Source organism: Manihot esculenta, chromosome 16, assembly GCF_001659605.2.
Source record: "Manihot esculenta cultivar AM560-2 chromosome 16, M.esculenta_v8, whole genome shotgun sequence".
Lineage (NCBI taxonomy): Eukaryota > Viridiplantae > Streptophyta > Magnoliopsida > Malpighiales > Euphorbiaceae > Manihot > Manihot esculenta.
In genome coordinates this window covers 26,905,739-26,923,535 of record NC_035176.2, presented here as the reverse complement: position 1 = coordinate 26,923,535, position 17,797 = coordinate 26,905,739, and the positions used below count along the sequence as shown (strand labels likewise).

Below are 17,797 nucleotides of genomic sequence, written 5' to 3'. Positions count from 1 at the left end.
TTGTTTATAACTTAGTATCTAAACTACGTCGCTTTGTTGTGAGGCTTTTACTTGTACAAGGCACATATTGTGCACGTGTTGTTGTCTTATATAAAAGGAAGCAAGATGCTTCCAGAACACCTCTAACGTCATTTTTTCAGTTTTGAAATAAAAATCACCCAAGCTTTTTCTCTCTTTTGTCTTCGCAAAGTTTGTATGAAGAGTGTACATGATTTTGAGATCCCAAATCAAACTAAGCTAAATGCAATACTTTGTCAAATATAATTTTCAGCTTTCAATTTGAGATGATTATGATAATTTTTTTTTAATTGGCAGGTTTATGTTAATTTTACTTATGCAAGTATATAGTAAAATGATCATTTATTTTCAAATTTGTGCAAAGATTACCAATAAATTCTTTTTTTTTTTCCATAAAATTGTGGAAAGATTTATTTTCATATTTGAATATAGTCTCAAATAAATAAAAATTACCAGCAAATACAAAGTAAGAAGACTTTGAATTATCAGTAAGCCTGTAAAGGCAACAATTCTTAGAAAATATCAACTCCCTTTACTATCTACACCAAATTTGATGACAATTTTCTTTTTAGGAAATGTGAATATAATAATTACACCAAAAAAAAGATAAAAGACAATTCCTTTTCCTTTCAGTTCAAGAACACTGCTGTACATGATTGTGCAAGCTGAGCACACATACCGTTCTGCCTTTGATACTGCTTCTGGCAAATGATTGGTAACCTCGCTCCAAATTTACACGTATGAGAGAGACACATGGATTTATTAGCAAGCCAAGAGTATTCCATTGAGAATTCAGCATCTCTCAGCACCATTCTCCCCTTCTTAAGGGCTGCACTGGACCCTTTCTGATCACTTGTAACTGTACTCGGTACCCGTAAGAGATTCGAATACGAGACACTTGTGTTTTGCTTTTGGTAGAGTTTCTCCAGGCTTTCAACTGGTATGTCTTCTTCAACTGTATCTTTATGATGGATACTTTGATTTCTTTTGATGGTACTAAGCATTCTGGTAGCCTCCTTCGTCAGTCCAATGGCTCGCCACGCTTCTGCGACTAGAAGTATGGTGGATCTCTCTGGCTCAACTTTAAATGCAGGCATAATCTGGAGAATTTCTTCTGCTTTCCATGGTTGTTTGGCTTCACTAAATCCCCATATTAATGTCTCAAAAGTCTTCAAGTTAGGAGAAATTCCATATTCACACATTTTGTCGAAAACTCTAATTGCGTCCTCCGTTCTTCCAGCACTGCACCATCCACTTATCACAGTTGTGAAAATCACAACGTTCAGGTGAAATCCTGATTTAATCATGGTTGTTAGGAGTTCTTCAGCTTTCTCGGGTTCTTGGGCACGTACGTAACCTTTAGCAAGGATGCTGTATGCATGTGCATCAGGTTCTATGCCTGCCTTCACCATGTCATCAAAGATTTCTCTGCATTTCTCCATAAATCCTGCTGTGCTCCACGCATTCATGATCGTACTAAATGTTATAACATCTGGTTTGACATTGAATTCTTCCATCAACTTGAGAACCTGAAATGATGTACACCATACATTAATACAGCAGCATTGCCTTCTCAGGAGGAATAGATTTTCCAAGAAAGGATTAAACAAAAAGAAATCAATTGAATTGAATTCTTGCAAAATTCTTGATTTCAAATGGAGGGTAAATGCCGTTGCACAAAGAAAAATATGAAAGATTAATGTGAAGCAAGGCTCAGAAGCTCACCTCATCAACCCCATCTCTATCCATAATGTCTACAAAGCCTTTGATTAGTGAATTAAGAACAACAAGATTAGGATGCAATCCGAGTTCCTTCATCCTGTACACAAACCTCAATGCTTCATTTATTCTTCCTTCTTTACAATATCCACTTATAATGATACCACAAGTTCGCTCGTTGGGGTGCAAGCCGTTATTTTGCATTTCTGAGATCATCTCTTCAGCCAGATTTGTCTCTCCTTTCTGAGCATAAGCTGTAGCTAAGGTGTTGTAAGTAACCACATCAGGTTGCATTCCTGAAGCTACCATTTTATGCACCACATTCCACGCCTCGGCAATGTTCTTCTTGTTACACCACACTCTGACAAGAACATTATAGGTCCTGAGATTGGGTTTCACGTCTCCCTCTCGAGTCATAAGGTCTAGCAGTTTCACAGATTCTTCAGGTTTCCCAGCAATGCCATACCCTTTGATTAAAGTGTTATAAGTGCTCGTGGTAGGCTTCATTCCGATCTCCTTCATCTTCCAAAAGGTTTCCATGGCTTCTTCCATGTTCCCAGATTCAGAAAATGCATTTATAACAGCATTTAAAAATATTGAATCAGGCTTCATTCCATTTTCTTCTACACGTGAGATGATCGAATGTATGGAGTTGAAACGCTTCTGCATGGTCAAGGCAGCCAATAGTGTTGTGTATGCTATTAAAGATGGTTTATGACCTCCCTCAATTAAACTATCAAAAATGGATTCTGCTTCCTGGGGCTTTCCTTTTTCTACCAGAACATTCATTAGTTTTGACTTTGATCGCACAGTTCTGCAACCATCTTTGGTCATGCAGAACATGCAACTGCCTGCATTTTGATACTCCCTAGACTTTGAAGTTGGAGGAAATTTGTTCTTATAATCTGGATTATTCTCCTGGGAAAAAAAAAGATACAAAAATATTATCATTTTTCAACACAAACTTTTTCATAGTTTCTTATGAACTGCAGCTATGAAAACTAATGATCAGTAGGACAAATAGGAATTACGGATCACAGGTCATGGCTCACTAAAGCATCTAAGCTTTAACTTTTCGTGCTTATCCTAATTGTTGATTCAGTTTACGTAGAAAACCATGAAATATTAGGCATTATCTCTGGTCTAACTTTTCCATTTCAGGCAGACTAAGCCTCTGTTTGATCCAGCAGATTAACAGAAAACAGAATGCCGTAAATAGAAATAATCCAATGATGAGAAACATATCATCCAATAATGAGGAATAAATTTATCTTATCATGTAACTGAATTCTAGTAAGTTCTATATTAGATTATGGTCAGTACTAGAGGCCTTGCCAGCAGTAGAGGAACAAGGGCCGAAACTTTGATCCGCGTTGAGGATTCCTCATCACTTAAATCTGGGTATTGTCAAACTGATAATGAGCAAGCAACTGAATAAAAATTTGATTTCTTCGAGTCAAAGATCCAACTTAGTAAAAGTATACCCCACAAACATATGATGCATCATAGATAGCATATCAGTATTCAGTATATTATTAGATAATTGATGATTTTTGTACCCATCCTTTCTTGATAGAGGTTGTTTCCACTTGATTCTTGTTGGAGGTTCTAGACAAAGCCTTCTCCTCTCCAAATTCTCCCATTCGGTCCACACGTGCTTGTCAACCTGAAATTTTTTTGAACTTGATTTTAACCGAACTGCAAACTGAACCTATAACTTAATTTTCTTGATCACATTCATAATCCTCCTGCAAAATTCCCAAAAAAAAGGGCTGAATGGAGAATCAATATCAAGAAGTTTTGTTAAGAATTGAACAATCACGCAATCAAAGAATAAGCATGAAAAATAAACAACACACAGATTTAACGGGTTCACCGATTTGGTTACGTCCACGGCTGCTATGGGTTTTCTTATTTTTAAGTGAATTTTCAAATATGATACTAGGAGAATATTACATATTTATGTGCAAAAAAAAAAAGACATAATGGTGGAGTAGGGTGTATAATCCATAATACATCGTTAGGCTCCATATCTCAACAAGTTTAATATAGTTGCAGATGTGAATATAGTTGTAGATGTGAAATGCTGGTAGATAAGAAATGCTAGTAGATATGAAATAAGACACCACCATTCAATCTTTCATACAAATGATAAATAAGAATAAATATAAGGATCTGCTAATCAATGTGTTATTGATGCCTAAAGTAAGGACATAATTGAACATAGCATAAGAGAATCTGCAAACTCAAGAATAAAGGATGAAACAATCAACCAGTGCAAAGCAAAAGAAAGGGACTTCGAATGTGAAAAAGACAATAGAATAGAAGGGTGAAATCTAGAGCAAATCAGAAGCTTGCTGTTACTCAAGTCATTAAAGCTCCATTCGTTTGTTGTAACTAACTTGTATTTGGAAAATGTTTTCTGTGAAAATATTTTCAGAGGTGGAAAATATTTTCTAAGAAAAAACTTAATTTATACGCATCCAACAATCGGATTGGAGGCTCGGATACATGTTAATTTTGGGTCAGGCCTAACTCACCCAAAAGCTAGCCCAAGGGGAGGAGTAACTCCTATGGCCATGTAAGGGATTACCCTTTTCACAACCGATATGGGATTCAACAAATCAATTTTACTGCGCGTTCCAAACATTAAAAAATACGGAAAATATCTTCTAGCAAACACACGGAGGCTATGTGTTAGTTCATTACCTTCAGAAAAGCATATAAAACATTCATAAATTTAGCAGCTAACCCAAATGTTCAATTGATCAAGTATTTGAACCCACTTAACAGGTTTCTTGCATCAGTTTTGACCATGCTTAAGATTTGAAACAAAAGCATATATTTTATCCTGGAATTTCTTAGTTATAAAAATCAAAGAATAACAATTGATGTCGTTTCCATATAATCCCGTTCTTTTAACATTTCCAGAATTCCCAGACCAATTATTTGAAACGACTTCTCTTTAATCAAAACCTAAAAATGAGAAATCGTTCTGAAAAATGGAAATAGCTTATCTTCCAATCCCAGAAATCATCGCAGCAATCAATCAAAACAAAACTCAAGAATTCGAGAACCTAATCCAACAAACCATCTGGGTATATTTCAATCCCTCATTTCATCAATCTAATACCCATCAACCAAAACAATAAATCTGAATCCTCAAAATCATCAGCAAGTCCACACAGACGAAAATTTAAGCAACAGCAATCCCTGGTTTCCTCAACTTGAAAAAGCAGTGAAAATAAGCAAATCAAAAGAAAGAAATACCCATTTCAACTTCAAGAAAATATGCAAAGTGGACAACAGCCATTTAAGAAACCAATAAGTATTTTTTGTGGGCTAGGAAGAAAAGAAAGAAAAATAAAGAGAAGACATTGTAGGGCCTCACCTTGTAGCTGTTGAGCTCAGCAGTTGCAGGCAGTATAATGAGAGAGAGAGAAAGAGGGATGAACTTTGAATTTGAGGAGTGAGAAGAAATAGAGGTACAGTGCATGGGAGTCCCAATCAATTATATTATCCACAGAATATTAAGCATTTGGCAGACAAACAGAGAGCAGCAGATAAGAGAGCCCAAAACTTGAGGTGGTCAGATTTTTGAGAAATTGCATAATTTTTTTTTTCACTTTTCTCATTTTTTTTAAATAATTATTCAGAATATTAATCGGAATAAAGAGAATAAAAATTGGTGTTTAAATATACTTAGACTTTAATAAAATTGACCAAATAATATGTAATCAAATTTAAGTTTATTGTCTTTTAAAAAATTGAATTTAGTGATAGTATTTAGAATGAATTAAAGTTAAAATTTTAAATAAATAATAAAGAAAAAATACATTTTATATAAATTTTGATATACTATATATTAAATCAATAAACTTTAAATAATTTCATTGAATCATTCAAATTTAAAGAGTTAATGATAATTTTTTTTAATTTTTTATAAGTCCATATTTTTTTATGGTTCGTTAATTGAATTTTATATTTTTATATTTATTTTAATTATATTCTTTTATTAAATTTTATTAAAAACTAATAAAATTATTATATTATTTTGTCATGTTAGCAAAATTCATAATATAATTAGTTATAACTTCAAAAAGTTAAAGTTTAATCGATAAAGCTTTTAAATTATAAGGTATAATTATAAATTTTTTATAAAGTCATAATTTTTTTAATTATTTATTCTAAAATTAAGATTAATAATATTATAAAATAATTTATAGCATTATTATAAATTATTTTATTTTATCAATAATTAATATATTAATTTTATTTTAATTTAATTCTAAATGAAATCATACTAATTATTATTGTGATTTAAAAAAATCATACTTACCAATATAGTTGAATGAAAAAAAAATATTATTTTAAAAAATATATTAAAAATAATTATAATTATTTTATTATTTTATATTTCTATTGTCGAATTATTAAAAAATATTATATTTATTTTAATTTTTTTATAATACAAAATGAAAACATCACACACAAACAGAAAAGTACGTTATTATTTGAAGTTAAGATTCTAAATAATTTATTAAATTCACTATTTTTCTTTAATATGCTGATTTGAGAGTGAGTGTTATAGACGATCACCAATATCTCACACTTTATTGTTTTACAGATTTTACCAATTATAATACAGTTTTAATTTTTATAATATAGTTTTATTTTTTTATAACACGTTATGAAATATAATTAATATATATTATTGATCATAAACTTTTTTAAAACTATAATAATAATTAATACAGTTTTAAAAAAATTAAGACAAATTAATTTAGATTAAATTAAAATAAATTGATATACAATGAATTCATTGATAAACCTAATAAATTTATATAATAATGTAAATTATTTTTTAATATTATAAATTTTAATTTAAAAAAATAAAAAAAATCTTAATCTTTACAAAAATTATAATACGCCCTAAATTTTAAAAATTTATCAATTAAATCTTGACTGCCACTATGTATAATAATTATACTCTGAATTTTGTTTGCGTGGAATGACGTTTATAAAGACATATCATGATAATTTTATTAGATTTTAATGAAAAGTTTAATAGTAAACTATAATTAAAATCTGTACAAAAATTTTAACTTTTAATTCGCGAATAAAAGAATAGGATGAGATTATAAAAATAAAAAAAATAGAATTTTTTTAATTATTAACTCAATTTTAAAACATATTATTAAAAAAGATTATTTTTTATAAATTATTAAATAAATATATGTCATAAATAATGAGGGAGTGAAATTAAAAAAAACGCATATTCATATTAATTATATATAATTGTACCTTTCCAATTATAAAGATATCTAAATTTGAGAATATACGACTTTTTAATATTAAAATTATTAATTAGATAAAAAAAAATATATAAATTTCATGACCCGTTAGATAAAACATAATAAAATATTCTGTTAAAATATTTAGTTACGTTACACTTAATCTCATTAAAGGAAATATTTGATTTAGATGTGAAAGGAATTTTTTTTTTTAAATAAAAATAAAAAATTGAAGGTGTAAAACAGATTTCTCAACATAAGATTTATTCAGATATATTTATTATCAGATTAAACTTGTGAGTGTGGATATTTATATTTTAGAAATATATTTTTAAAAATAAAAAATATATATATAATTTAAAAAAAAAAAAAGCAATAATCCTCTACCACCACCAAATTAAAACAAATATCCTTTCTTTTTTATTGTTTATTTTTGTAACAATAATAATATCAATAATAATAATAATAAAAGCTAAGCATATAGCTAATTAACACATTCATTTATACTATTTCATTTAATATTCAAATTAAAATTGTAATTTATTAAAAACATAAACTTATAAAAATTGATGGAGTATCCAATATATTCTATACTTAATTAAAAAATTCAGTTAGTCATACTCAACTTTTTATCTAAATTATAAAAGATTAAGTTAAGCGATTCATTCGACTTGAGTGACCTTTTAGCTGTTTTTTAACGGCTTAATAGAGACTTGCGTGCTTGTAAGCTTATAACACAAAGTGTATTCATAATCAAATTGAATGCGTCTATTGTAATGTCATTTTTAATGAAAACAAAGCTAAAGCGGCCTTAAAGTTAAATACTCGTGCCACGCATACGTGGATAATTGTTGCTTTTGTTTCAGTTTCCTGAAACAATTACTAGGAGAAAAAAGTGTTCTGTTTTGATTCAATTTAAATTCTTCATTAAAAGTTACTCATACCACGTGGAAATTATATTCAAAACTAACTTTATACACATAATTTCTATGATTTTCTAATTTTTTATACTTTTAACACATATATTATTGCAATATAAGTATTTTATTATTATTATTATTATTATTATTATTAAGTAGCCAAAATGCATATTGAATGATATACTTGTATATGTATGTAAACACACATTACAATTAAAAATTATATAATTGAATAACTAGTTTAAATTTGTAATATACCATGGAATCTATATTAATAACCAGCTTTCTAACTTAAATAGTAATTTAAATATTTTTTTTATGAAAGTAATTACACATTTATTTTAAAGACCGAAACTCAAATTCAAACCATACCAAACCGCTACTGAATAACGAACAATCGAACCGCTACTGAATAACGAACAATCGAACTGAACTAAAATCAAAACAATAAAAAAAATAAAATAAAACTATATTAAAATATCAATTTGATACCAAAACCACATACCCCTGCACATAACTACCTAATGATCTTGATAAGCATATATAATTGATGAACACGAGGTACAGATTTATTTTTATTTTGGATTAAATTATGCACACAGCTGCTAGTAAAGATTTAATCACTCAATGATTAAATTTAAAATGAGATTACAAATTTTACCAAATTAGAAAAAAAAAATCCCTTCATGGTAATTCCCAAGAAAATCAAAATAGCTCTCCAATGCATCTCTGCCAACAACATTTCACCCTCTAGAAACTAGCCATAAAGATGAGTGGACAAATTGGCGTAGAAATTAAGCAACACTAGCATCCTCATACAGAACTAGGAAAATAAAAGGTAAAACGAAAATTCCTCATTTTCAGTCTCATTATACACTCATCTACAGCTAACCAATAACAGATTTTTTTTTCTCTTTTATTTCTTTTTTCACTTTTCATTCTTCCTGAGGCAACTAGGAGAAAATAGAAATAAAAATAAAAATACCTATTTTCTGCTGGGAACTCCGGTGAGAACTTGTAGGCGTTCATGGAATACCAAACTTGGATAAGGCTGATTGGAACAAAGTTGAGAATTCCTGGGATGTATTTGGATCATCAACTTTAATGGTTATCTGTGCTTTAGCTGATGATGTGTTGATTTTACACTCGACAAGATAGATAGATGAATCTTCTGCTTTTTGAGCAAAGAAGAAAAACTTGAAATTGGGAGATTGACCACCTGATGCAATGCATTGAATGGAATGGGATTGCATGTGACGGAGGAGGGCTTGAGGTGTTATCAATGCTGCAACTCCTTGAGGGTTTAGAGAATGCTCCTGCAACAAATTTAATGCACGATATATTACAAAAAAACAAGAAGGGTAAATGCAGAGTTGGGGGTGGCATAATTTTCTACATGCTTGCAAAAATTAATTGAGATGTATCTTCATATACCCTATTCACAAGTCCTATTTATCAGATTCCCACCACCCTTGATGTGCATTATGGAACTCCAAGGGGTGAAGTTGCTCAACCCCGTACAACAATGGATCAAGTAACGGAAGTGGGGAGAAGAGAGAGTGAGTGAGAGAGAGCGACCAGACAACACTGCTGACTAGAAGAAGATTCATGCTACCACATACAAAATCATTGAATTTTTTTTAGGGCTATTTAGACAAAAAAAAATCCAAACGTGTATCGTAATTCACATTTATACTTTTTTTAATTTGCCACAATTATAATCAAAAGAACTAAATTCAATTTAAAAAAGTTAATAGTAAATTACAATATAGTATCTAAACTTCTATTTAACTAATAAAATAGTTCTTAAATATATATTTTTATTATAATAATGTCATTTTTGTTAATCCTATTATTTACTCCATATTTTCACTTTTATAATATTACTTTTATATAATATCATAGATTATTAATAAAAACTTAAAATATGAAAAAAAAATAAAATTTTACAATTTAAAACATATAATATTTCATTTTATTTAGAATATTATTAGTAGAAAGTAAAGTTCCCAAATATAAAAAATATACGCATAATTTATAATATTGAGTATAAGCATTCAATGAAATATTTTAATATATATTATTTATATGTGATATTTTATATAATATGAATTTATTTGTAATAAATATTTATAATATATTTAATATTACATATAATAAACATAAGATATATTTAATTTTATTATAAAATTTAATTTAAAGGATTATATGTTTTATTAATATATAAAACTTTAAAGACTATATTGTAATTTGTCACTAACTTTTGTTCAATTTAGTCCTTTTGGCTATAATTGTAGTAAATTGAAAAGATTTGACTTCATATGTGAATTACCATAAGCATTTGGATTTTTTTGTCCAATACCCCCTTCTTTTTAATGAAATAGAGAAGCATTTATTAATATTATTTCTCTTCTTTTTTTCTTCAAAAAATAAGAAAAGTAGAAAATAAACAAATAATGATCATTTCAAGCAAGCACATAAATGAACCTGTGATACAGATATTGGCAGTTGGCGCCATTTTTGCTGAAAAGTGGCTGGATCTAGGACAGCTCTGGAATTAAGCTTCAAAGGAGGAGGTGCAGAAACAGGTGTAGGTTCTGCTGGTAGACCAAGACCTAGCAGATCATCAATAGCAAAGCTAGCCTGTTGACTGGCTACTGCAATGTTTGAAATCAATGGTTCTGATTGTGCTTGTGAAGCGGCGGCAGACACTGATGAAGAATCATATACAGGAGCACTATAAGCAGAACCATTATTACTGGCACCAGTACTTTCTTCTTTCTCTGAAGTACTTAGAAGCAGATCCTTGTCATTTGCCTCAACTCTATTTGATGGTACAACATCATTTGCAGTTTCCGCACCAATAGATAAATTACCAATCTCATCTGAAAACTCAAACAGTCCTCGGTGTTCTTTATCAGTGAACATGTAAGACGGCTGCAAGAATTTATAAGTATCAGTTAATTGAAAACCTGCCCCTTCAGAAAAGTTTGCCTGCTCTGGGCAAATGAAGAATGAAAGCAGGTAAAATTCATGAACTTGTTGATAAAATGTGTAACTAAGTAATGGCAATGATATGATTAGATAAACTTGATAATATTGTTACATGGTCCATTATGCTGTTACAAAAGGCAGATGGATTTGACCATTATTTTACCATTAATTGCCATGAACACTGCATAATGTCAATCCAAATAACCATATGCATTATTTAATTCAGAAAGCTCTCAAGGGACCAAAATTACCTTCTGGTACACCACAGAGAGGCTGTTAAATTCATCAAAAATGCGATCTTTTATTTCACTGCTTTGAGTATCAGCAAAGACAGAAACAGCTTGCTTTGGAGGATTCACAACACGTTCAGCAATTGATACATTATATTGCAATAGCCTGTAGTAGAACAAGGCTCTATCATGAACATCCTGCAACCAACTGAAATTTTAATTGTGTTTTCTTATAAAAAACATTGAATAACTTGGATAAATATGCATGTCAGATTCAATATTTCTGAAAGTGTTAAATATCGGAAGTTACCAAAAAAAATGAGAAACACATCAATGGTGCCTGAACTTTTCAAAATATTGACAATTTAGATTTTGAAATTTTTTCTATCAATAAAGTGTGGTGGAAAATTTCAATTCAATTAGGTGCATCTGGCCAGATTTACACATCAGAAAAATAAAATGGACCATTTACCAATAAACAATGTCACTTTTATTCCTCCACCTCATTTACCTATCTTATTTATTCCCTTTAATTCTCTATCTCTTGTTTTTCCTTAACAAAAATTGATTCTTTTTCTCTTCCTTTATATATATATACACACCCAAAATCTACAAATAAATAAATATTTATTGAACTTATTTGGTTTCAAGAAAACAAGGAAAAAATCAAAATCTTGTTATCATACAAGAAAAATGTAAATCAAAATCTATTTCGGTAAAAAATGTAATAAAAAAATCAAATGATGATCAATGGTTTTACTTAATTAATTTACTTGCTTTCACGTTTGAAGGGATAAAAAAAGAAAAAAATTATAAGAAAATGAGAAAGAAGGCAACACAGAGAGAGAGAGAGGAAGTGCCAAACACTTCATCGATAAAAAAATAAAGTTCAGACACTGAATGGTCAAATTTTGAAAAGTGCAGATTAAATACATATCCTTATCCTGATCAAAAAAAAAAACATCAACCCTTACCTGGTGGAAATCAGCAAGCCCTGCAGCTAGTGCAGCTCCTAATGCTTTCTGAGTCTCAGGTGGTCTCTTGAAAAAACATTTCATTACTGCTGTGAGGAGATGCAAACGAACCTGAGAATTACAAACATTGTTCATTGGTCAAATAAAAAAGAGCAAGAAAGGTAGAAAATGTCAAGCAAATCTGATCACAAACATAAAGCTATTGAAAATTTGAATGCACAGAAAAACTAGACTGCCCCATTATAATTAAGGTTAGGAAAGCAGTATAAGAAGCCTAGAGTATTATTTAGAAATTATTATGCGGATCTAATTTCAATTATAAAATTAGGAAGTTTATTATTTAATAGTTCTATTATTATTAGAATTAGTTTTTTATTTAAGAAGTTTATCTTGTTTAGTGATCCTAATTAGATTTGAATTAGCATTTCCTAGACCAAATATAATTAAGGTTACAAGCTTTCTATTATTCAGTAGCTTAAGAGTTCGATATGAATATTATTGACTATTGAAAATAACACAATTGGGAACTAGTATAACACAAGTTCTCCTTTCCCTTAGGACTGTGATATGAATATTATTGAGAATAACAATTAGGATTTCTTCCTTTGCCTTTGTTTGCAACAAAGAGAGGTCAAAGCCACTAGATGATAAAGATGCAAGTGCAAATGTGAGAAAAAATGAAATACAAAACACTGATTAGCCAAGGGGAGCCACAAATTCATGATGAAGAGTGGAGGGGAGCAGTTTAATTACCTCAGCAGAATGCTCATCATCCCAATTCTCAATTAAACTCTCTAGAATATAAGGAGCATCATTCATGTCCTGAGAATATTCCCCTAACATCCATATAAGAGCTGCTTTGGCCTTGGGTTCTTGAACATTTTTGCTGCTGATATTCCCAACAACTGCAATGCAATCATGACTCCATTGAGGGTATTTCCTCAGTAGATCTTTAACAAGAACCTGTATAAAAACTTAGAACTTATCAATTGATTGCTGATACTTCATTAACTACAACTTGCCATTTCTTTGCATGCAGGATATGTGGTTTTGCAGAAACCAGAAAGCAGTAGCATTTACAGGTTTAACAGTGAGCACTGGAATGTGTACAGTTTTATTGCTTACCAAAGCTTCAGCAGTCACATAGTCCTTTTCCATCTCCAAAAACTGAAGCAACCGATCAACAATAGCATTCACATCATACTGCTGAAGTGCTATTTTTCCAACAGCCCGGATAGATTCTCTTGCAATAGGAATATCAACATTTGCAGCATATTCACATAATTCTGTCACTGAAATTGCCTCAAGAAGTGTATTCATCAGTCATACTGAAAAGATAACAACATAGGTTCTACCTATGTCAAACTTTCCCTTAGAGACCATAAAAATGACAATGAGAAGCAGTTTGCTCACCAATTTCATAAGTATTGGTCTCATTTGCAACTGCAGTCAACATTTCAAGCTTCAATTTTTTGACATAAGATGGTTCATTGTACTGGCAATAGAAGTGTTTGTAATCTGAGGAAAATATGTACGGAGCACGCAGCACCAAGAGATGCAGATGACTTAGAACTGCATAAGATTGCTCTGGACTTCCAGAACTGACTAAAGTAAGCAAAGGAGCTTTAATACGTTCATATACCTGACAACAAATAAATTTAATCAGTGAAATACTGATATCATAATGTAATAGCAATCTAATTATAAATTCTGATCATCTTAAACAACCCAAGTTAAGCGTGGCATTGCAGCTGAGGGAAACATTCCCTGCCGTGGTGCCACCATAATGGGGTCTACCTTAAAGAAAGATCAAATAGGATTATAGGTGTCTTCCCCTCAAATATGACATCCCACAATGTATTTTCATCGCTAAAGCTCCAGGTGCAAGAAAAATGTTCATCAAATGATACCTCATGAAGTAAAGATGAGGAAAGCAACCCAAAGAAATGCAACAGAAGTACTTTACCAAGAACATTTCCATTTCTTTTTTTTTTGATGGAGAATATCGCTGCATGGAGGATCATATTTACATGTATAACTAGAAAAAACTTATTTTCCAGTAACATAACTGACAAAGAAAAAGCTTTAGTGTAGCAAAATCCCACAATGAGAAAACATTTTATTTGCCATGAGAATTTCTCATTAAAGAATAAAATATGAACCAGCTCAAGTGAAATAGACGCACATAAAATTTTTCATCAAGAGCAAAGCCGACAAGCAAAGTAGATAAAATATCAAATTGCCTCACAACAACCAGACGTCATTTGGCTCTATTAACAGAAGAAATTCTCTTCAAAAGAAATCACCATCCAGTTCCTGTGCTGTCTGATATAATTATGAAATAATTGGAAAAGAAAAACTTTCAATAGTCACCTCCTGATGCACATCAGCCATGGACAAGGTCAACTGCAGAAACACTTTGATGGTTCCAAGGACAACAGCACCATTTGCATGCTGTAGTCTATCTTCCAGAAGATTCATCATATCAAATATCTCATTGCTATCTGCAGGAACATATTTAGCAACCAACTCAAGCACAAGGCACTGTGCCCATTCACTAAATTCCTTGATCCTACAAATTAAAAACACATAAATCATCATTTGACAGGAAGAAGCCCTAGTATGTTCAGTGAAAAAAAGCTACAAGTTCACACCACACAAACAGAACAGAGGTTTTCTGCAATCTGCAGTATCAAAAAAAAAAAAAAAAAAAACTGCAGCTTATTAATTTATTATTTATAGACATTTCATGCTAATACATCGGGATACTGGCCCATACTATTATTCTCCAATTGACTGCAGAATTGAAGTGATTTTGTCCATCTATGTTGCTCTTTCTACAACTAGATTCATCATGTTCTCTCTATAGGCTAATTAGATAAAATAACATTAAAAAAAAAATGGGAAAAACAACAACACTTATGCTACAGAGGCAATCATGTTGGTTAACCAGTATGAGGTGTTTTTGTATGGAATCAAAGACAGCAGGAGGAAGAGCTATGAAAATAACCATGTTAAAAAAAAAATCTGTAAATGGATATATAATTCAGCCATTTTCATTTTCATTACTCTCACAGAGAACAAATCCATATAAAAGTATATGCATTGCAATTTTAGCAATGGAAAGGGGAAGTGATCAAAGTGGGATAGCTTGGATGGTGTAAAATTCTCATTATTCATAAACTCTATATGCAAAGGGATGCAGGAATTGTAGGTGTCAAAACATCAGACTAAAGCAAGATGGGCAAAGGTGAGAAGTGTAACAAGGTCCTATTTAATTGTAAAATATCATCAAGTTGTGGGGAAACTTTTAGAAGACTGCAATTCAACCAACTATGATTTATAGCTATGAGCATTGGATGGTGAAGAAACAATCTCTATTCAAGATCAGGTTAACGGGAAGTGCAACAAGGGTCTTACGTGATTGGATAATAACAACCAAGTTGAAGAAGAAGGTTTGCAAGATTGCAATTGGGCAGTGAAGAAAAAATATTTATACAAAATTAGCACAGCAGAAAGTATGCTATGGATTTGTATAAGTAGGATTGATTAGATAAGGCATGTATTATCCATAGGTAAATAGAAGAGGCATCCAATGAATAACAGCCAGAAAAAGAGAGATTGAGTTGGTTCACAAACACGCAATCACAAATCAATAAACGTGCCAATAAGACAGCACAATGAAGTTGTAGGGGACAAGAAAGCAAAACCCAGATGACATCAGGAAGTAGTAGTAAAAGATTCAAATAGACAACCACTTGTTTCTGATTATATCTTACCTCAGTCTAAGATGCAGAACTATATGTTCATTGTGATCAATTCCAAACAAATGAAAAATTAAGTTTCTTGTGTCATAAGGACACGATTGCAAAGTTAACCAGCCAGACTATAGAACATACCGATTTAGAAAGTAGTATATAACGGGCTTGCTAATTAAAGCTTCTTTCTCTCTTGAAGCTTCCTCAGAAGTGCTTGCTTCTGAGTTCCAAATTTCTTGCAGCGCAGATAAACAATTTGCAACAACCTGGAGAAAACCACAATACAGAAAATCCACAAACTGACAAAAAGCATGCTTGTAACTTGATTAAATTATAAGACAAAGCAGAGGGAAATAAAAAAAATGACTTCACCTGTGTATCAGTGTCATGGAGCATCAAATGCTTTAGCGTTGCTGGAAAATCTGCATCAACACAAGTTGCAGCCGATATATGAAACAATTTAAGAACACCCATTACGGCCACTATTCTCACATAGCTATTATTGTCTTTCAACCCCGACGCCAAGGGCCCTACTAAATATTCCACCAGATTCTCCACTCGCAACGAAGACAAGCTCCTCAAAGCAAGCCCTCTAATCATTGGATCCTCATCCTTGCAATCTCTTTGAAGAAAATTGATCGTCAATAAAGCAAGATCAGGATTACCCTTGGCATAATTTCCCACATAGAGGTAACACATTTTCTTCAGGACAATATCGGAGGTCGCCGAGCACATGACCATCTCGCCGAAGAGAGACGACACATCGATGCCAATTGTCATGTAGGAAATGACCTTCTTGAAGAGCTCCCTCTTAGAATCGTCCACTCCGGAAGCTCGGCTGCCCGCGAGCTGGCGGAGTTGTGTTTTCAAATCCGTGACTTCGCTTTTCCTGGAATGTAACAACAATCACATGGCTTAAATGCTTGCAAAAACAAACCCTAATAGGCGTTTTAGCTGAGTTGGGGAGGTTCAGGGCTTGAAATTCCAAATTAGGGAAAGGGCTTAGGGTTCAAGAGAAGCTAGACTTACCCGGAGGGTTGAGACGGCGACGGAGATCTTTGGGACTGTGCCGGAGGAGCCATGGCCGATTGGTAATGCCAATTACGATGCCGTACGGATGAGATGGATCGAAGCCGGTGAGATCTCAGCAAGGAGTAAACATGGAGGAAACTATAGTCTGTGAATTTGAGAGACGAAGGTGACGAAGACGACAAAATATAATTGGTCCTATTTGTCATAACGCTGAGATGGCAGTATCTTATTGGGCTGTTAGATGTAGGACCCAACGACGTGCGATAAATGAGAAAACCGTGGATCATCATGCAACACGGTGCGTTTCAATGGGACGATTAGCAAAACTTATTTTTTACTCCATGAATTATATCGCCCTTTTCAGCAACCATGTATTTAGTATTTTGAATTATCAATGATTTAGCCAATTATTGCTAGAATAATTACCGAATATTAAAATAACTATCAGCCATTAAAAATAATTACCAATACTTAAAATTGAAATATTTATTTCTCAATGTTAAAAAAAAAAATAATAATTTAATCTGTAAAAGACATAAATAATCATCAATAAACATGAAAATTTAGAATAAAAATATAATATTTTTTCATTTGAAAGTACCACAAAAGCATAATACAATAAATGAGCTACATAATAGAAAAATAGTTTTTTTCCTTCTCATTAAGTTAAAAATTTCATAATAATTAGATGAGGAGACTCAAAATGAAAATATATTTTTCTTTTTTTTTACTCAAAATGATGGACAAGAAGGATTATATTAAATAGCAATGATATTTGTCTATTCAAATCCATCTATTAGAAAGTTCTCTAGAGAGAGAATCTCTTTATTTAGTTTCCTTTGATTTATGTGGCACCGG

General features: G+C 31.5%; 2 protein-coding genes across 6 annotated transcripts; both read right to left on the bottom strand.

The window, feature by feature from the left end:
- Nucleotides 1-478: 478 nt before the first annotated feature.
- Nucleotides 479-5,261, bottom strand: LOC110603629 (pentatricopeptide repeat-containing protein At5g25630). 5 transcript variants are annotated; one of them, XM_021741424.2, is made up of 4 exons: nt 5,129-5,261; nt 3,297-3,485; nt 1,744-2,655; nt 479-1,547 (listed from the first exon to the last, which is right to left on the bottom strand). In XM_021741424.2, exons 2-4 carry the CDS (start codon nt 3,378-3,380, stop codon nt 648-650), a joined length of 1,896 nt encoding a protein of 631 aa, XP_021597116.1. In that variant the 5' UTR covers nt 3,381-3,485; nt 5,129-5,261; the 3' UTR covers nt 479-647. The 5 variants fall into 5 exon arrangements, with proteins under 5 accessions (XP_021597116.1, XP_021597117.1, XP_021597118.1 ...); XM_021741425.2 differs by having other exon boundaries at nt 3,297-3,509; nt 5,129-5,255; XM_021741426.2 differs by having other exon boundaries at nt 3,297-3,403; nt 5,129-5,240.
- A 3,464-nt stretch (nt 5,262-8,725) lies between these two features.
- Nucleotides 8,726-17,098, bottom strand: LOC110603681 (beta-adaptin-like protein A). Its single transcript, XM_021741508.2, has 11 exons — nt 16,937-17,098; nt 16,280-16,796; nt 16,049-16,173; nt 14,523-14,721; nt 13,563-13,791; nt 13,275-13,441; nt 12,903-13,112; nt 12,150-12,260; nt 11,197-11,373; nt 10,439-10,888; nt 8,726-9,267 (listed from the first exon to the last, which is right to left on the bottom strand). The coding sequence occupies exons 1-11, from the start codon at nt 16,987-16,989 to the stop codon at nt 8,977-8,979; spliced, it is 2,529 nt and encodes an 842-aa protein (XP_021597200.1). The 5' UTR covers nt 16,990-17,098; the 3' UTR covers nt 8,726-8,976.
- Between the last annotated feature and the right edge of the window lie 699 nt (nt 17,099-17,797).